Genomic DNA, 4,856 nt, shown 5'->3' with positions numbered 1-4,856 from the left:
CGTGTACGTGCCTGGACGCCGTCGATGGAGAGCGTGGCGTGGTGGCCATAGTATTACTTGTGGCAAAGCTATGTAGGAGCTATAGTTGAATAAGTTTGTGGGAGAGCCCCGAGTGAATAGTCCTTTTTGTAAAGAAATCACTTTGTAAGTGGTGAATTTGTGCGAAAATAAACAAATTTTCATCTTTTGTTACAGCAAACAGCTTTTTCAGCTTCCTCTTTTTATGGAAGAGGTTTCGATGCCCTCCGACCCTTCCCATGGCTCAAGTTGCAAAAAACTAGGAGTGCGGGTGAATTAGTTCTGATTACGCTGATGAGCAAAGATATCATAGCCGCTGGGGCATGGGTCTCCCGCAGTCCTACTAGTTGTACTCAGAATTTGTTCCCGAAATCTTAGTCCTTAGGACTTGTTATGAGAAGAACGAAAAACATAGATAAAGTTTGCAAAGATAATACAGGAAGTGTTTGTAAGATAAATGTACTTGTAATATTTGTATTAGCCCCTAAGTGAGGTCTGGCCCCTCGTGATTTGCAGGGGTCGGATGTCACTAAAGATCGGGGATTTGTAAAGACAAAAACTGATAAGAAAAAACATGCATTTATTTAAGGGTAAAAATGACGTAGCTGCTCAATGTTCTAGGCGTTGTTGAAGGCCTCGCCATTGATGGTTTTCAACTTGTAGGCGCCTAGGTGGAGTACTTCCGCGATGATGTACGGACCCTCCTAGGGCGGGGAGAGCTTGTGGTGGTCCTTGTTGCTCTACATGAGGTGGAGGACAAGGTCCCCGATGTTGAAGGCTCGGAGACAATGAAGCCGAGCAGCATGCCCCTCAGGACCCTGAAAACACACTTTTGGACTTAACTACGATGTCGTCGATGTAGGCCTCGCAAAGGTTTGTTCAAGATCGGCGACAAGGTGGTCAGCCCATTTGGACTTAACTACGATGTCGTCGACGTAGGCCTCAACGGTCTGCCCGATGAGGTCCCCGAAGCAGTTGAGCATACAGCACTAGTAAGTTGCCCCAGCGTTCTTTAGACCGAACGACATTGAAATGTAGCAGAACGATCCAAAGGGGGTGATAAAAGACATCACGAGCTGGTCGGACTCTTTCATCATGATCTGGTGGTAGCCAGAGTATGCGTCAAGGAAGCAGAGGGTTTTGCACCCTGAGGTAGAATTGACTATTTGGTCTATGTGTGGTAAAGGAAATGGGTCCTTCGGGCATGCCTTGTTGAGGCCCGTGTAGTCGACACACATCCTCCATTTCCCGCTCTTCTTTCGCACAAGAACAAGATTTGCTAACCACTCTGGGTGGTGTACTTTCCTGATGAACCTAGCGGCCAATAGTTTTGCTATCTCTTCACCGATGGCCCTACGCTTTTCCTCATCGAAGCAGCACAGGCGTTGCTTCACCGGCTTGGAGCTTGGGTGGATTTTCAAGGTATGCTCGACGACCTCCCTTAGGATGCCTAGCATATCCGAGAGTTTCCCCGCAAAAATGTCTTTGTTATCATGGAAGAAGTCAATGAGCGCGCTTTCCTATTCGTAGGAGAGCACGGTTCTGATGCCGGCCTTTTTGCCCTCGAAGCTACTGGGGTCCACGAGGATCTCCTTGGACCCTTCTGCCAATTCGAACGACCCGATTGATTTCTTGGCGTCGGGCATTTTTTTGGCAACCTCCTCCCTGAGGGTGGCGAGTTCCTTGGAGGCAACAACGGTGGCGGCATGGCCGCAGCTTTCGACTTCGCACTTGTAAGCATGTTGGAAGGAGGTGCCAACGGTGATGACCCCGTGGGGACCCGACATCTTCAGCTTGAGGTATGTATAGTTGGGGACGGCCATGAACTTCACGTAACACGGTCGTCCCAGGATAGCATGGAAGGTTCTGGGGAACCCTACCACATCGAAGGTGAGGGTCTCAGTCCTATAATTAGACTGATCCTCGAAAGTGACAGGCAGATTGATCTGTCCTAGTGGTATGGCATGTCTGCCAAGCATGATGCTATGGAAAGGCGCTCGAATGGGGTAGAGGTTCGTTTGGTCGACGCCCATCTCATCGAGCGTGTTGGCGTACATGATGTTGAGGCTGCTGCCTCTGTCCATTAGTACTTTTGTGAGTCGCTTTGGGCCGATGATAGGATCAACAACAAGTAGCTACCTTCTCGGGTGTGGGACGGCATCCGGATGGTCAGTCTGGTCGAAGGTTATGGTGGATTCTAACCACCAGAGGAAGGCAGGCATGGCCGGTCCGGCCATATAGACCTCACGGCGTGCGACCTTCTGGCGGCGTTTGGAGTCGTAGGCCGCTGATCCTTCAAAGATCATGAGGGCGCTGTTTGGTGTTGGGAAGGCGTCGTCCTTCTCCTCGGCATCGTCTATGGTGGAGGTAGGTTCCTTCCTCTGCTCCCCTTTGTTGAGGCCTCTGGACAAGTATTTGCGCATGAGGCCACAATCCTTGTATAGATGCTTGGCCGGGAAAGCATGGTTTGGGCATGGCCCCTTGAGCATTTCCTCAAAGTGGTTCGGAGTGCCCTCCATGGGCTTTCGGCCACCCATGTGGTCGATAGGGGCCACAAGCGAGTTGTCGCATTGTTGCTTCTTATTCTTTCTTTTGGCGGTACAGTTGGAGGTGCCTTCGCTGGCGCCCTCGTCCCACCGTGCCTTGCCGTCAAAATGGTCAAAGATGGCTCCGACCGCCTCCTCTCCTGAGGCGTGGCTGGTGATGATGTCTAGGAGTTCCTTGGTGGTCCACAAGCCCTTACACCCTAGCTTGTGAACCAAAGACTCGCAGGTTGTCCCAGATAGGAAGGCTCTTATCATGTTGGCGTCGGCGACGTTAGGGAGCTCGTTGCACTACCGGGAGAAGCACCAGATGTACCCGTAGAGGGTTTCATCAGCCTTCTGGCAGTAGTTCTTGAGGTCCCATGGGTTTCTAGGGCATTTGTACGTGTCCTAGAAGTTCCCCACAAAGATCTCCATCAGATCCACCCAACTTTGAATGGCGTTGGATGGTAGGTGCTCCAACCACGCTTGTGCCGAATTGGCCAAGAATAGCGGGAGATTGCGAATAATGAAATCATCATCACTTGCACCACTGGCTTGATAGGCAAGCCGATAGTCTTTGGGCCAAAGCCCGGGGTTTGTTTCCCTAGAATATTTAGGGATATTGGTAGGCGGTCGGTACCTTGGTGGGAAGGCAGCATTGAGGATGTGTCGGTTGAAGGCCTGAGGGCCTAGTAGGCCGAGGCTTGGGCTCTGGTCCTCGCTGCTGTCGTAGCGTCCATCGCATCAAGGATGATAGCCGTGGTAGGCTCCTTCCCTTGCATCACCGTGGGTGTGCCTGTGGGCGTCGATGGTGCTGTGCACGTAGTGGTTGTGGCCAAGACGTTGATGTACCAGGATAGCGGTGTGCTACCTACTGTCTGGCGATGTCTAGTGAATGGACGCGTCCTTGGCAGGGTGCACCAAGGGTGTGCACTGGCTGGCATTGGGCTCGCGTCTCTGAGACAATGAGCTTTCCGCCTACTGCGTCACCGCACGCTCGAGCAACGTGCGAATTTCTCAATGGGCCTAGCGATCCTTGGACGTCGTGGCCTCTAGAAGGCCATGCAGCAAGGCCATCGCAGCGGCGATGTTTTGGCTCACCCGAGCGAAGTAAGGGAGGGTCCCATCATCGGTGAGGATCCTCTGGTGTATAGTGTGGGCTATGGCGCGTGCGCGTCCACCATCTTCGCGGCGTTCGATCTCATGATTGATGTCCGCGTACTCCCGGACAAGCCCTTGTCTGGCCTCATCGATCTCTAGCTTTTGGGCTCTCAACTGCTCCATCCTTAAGCGAGATGCGGCCGCTGCCTCCCCCGGTCCTACCATCAGGGTTGCTTGTCAGGGTAGCCTCCTCCCTAGAGATGTTTTCGATGCACCCCTCAGGGGTTTGCGCCATGAAGCATTCCCAGGAAGGGTGATGGCTCCCCCTGCTGGAGTCAGAGCTGGAGGACAATCTTGGCTCCTCCATGAGGAGCTTATGGAGAGTCTCCGTATCGTGTTTAATTGCCCCCACGAACTCGCTGTCCATGGGCGGCTGAACCATGCGTAGTGCCAGAAGGTGACCAACGGTTGCCGCGGCATTGTAGAGACTGAACAGAAATGCTATCAGGGCGCTCTGCACGTGGAATTCCGAAGAGAGGGTAATGCAGCGCGGGGCCTCCCTAGATGACTAGGGTCCAAGGGAGATGCCGGGCTAGCCCTCAAGCCTCTAGTGGCTGAAGTTGATGGAAGGGAGAGACTGGATGGCCGTGTGGGCTAGCGCCAGCTCTCCTCCCTGTGTGACAATGAAATCCAGGTCACCAAAACGCATGTGTGCGCCCTAGGCCCAGCTGATTGCATGGTTGGCCATTTGAGGCTTGATTTGGAACACGCAAAGTCCCCTACCTGGTGCGCCAACTGTTGGTGTTTCGAATAAGCACCGGCAAGTAAATTTATATTTATGCGCATTAGGCCTGGATGGTGTGCTAAAGAACACAAGATTTATACTGGTTCGGGCTAAATGTCCCTACGTCCAGTCTATTGCTACTCGTGTTATTAGCACCGAAAAATGGTTCATGGTAGGGGGTACAAACGGTCGAGAGAGGAACTGGTCCCAAGTCTCTAATGGAAGGGTTGAAAGGATGCCAAGAGCATGGTAGTAGTTTGACTATGTGTTGTGTTGTCCGTCAAAAGTCGGTCCCTCATGTGGGAGCCCTGCCCTCCCTTTTATAGACCAAGGGGGGAGCAGGGGCTACAGATGGGAGAAAGAAGAAAATACCAAGGGTATAGAAGGTCCTTCGAAGGAGATAGGCCTTCCTTTTTTCCTGCGCTTGC

The 4,856-nt window shown here is 52.5% G+C and overlaps 1 protein-coding gene across 1 annotated transcript; it reads right to left on the bottom strand.

Moving 5' to 3' along the window:
* Positions 1-1,538: 1,538 nt before the first annotated feature.
* On the bottom strand, positions 1,539-2,102 carry LOC136533354 (uncharacterized). The gene has a single exon (XM_066525915.1). The coding sequence runs from the start codon at positions 2,100-2,102 to the stop codon at positions 1,539-1,541; it is 564 nt and encodes a 187-aa protein (XP_066382012.1).
* Positions 2,103-4,856: the final 2,754 nt, after the last annotated feature.

Source organism: Miscanthus floridulus, unplaced genomic scaffold (assembly GCF_019320115.1).
Source record: "Miscanthus floridulus cultivar M001 unplaced genomic scaffold, ASM1932011v1 fs_864_1_2, whole genome shotgun sequence".
NCBI lineage: Eukaryota > Viridiplantae > Streptophyta > Magnoliopsida > Poales > Poaceae > Miscanthus > Miscanthus floridulus.
Note: the sequence above shows the minus strand (reverse complement) of the source record. Positions and strands in the feature narration are given on the sequence as shown.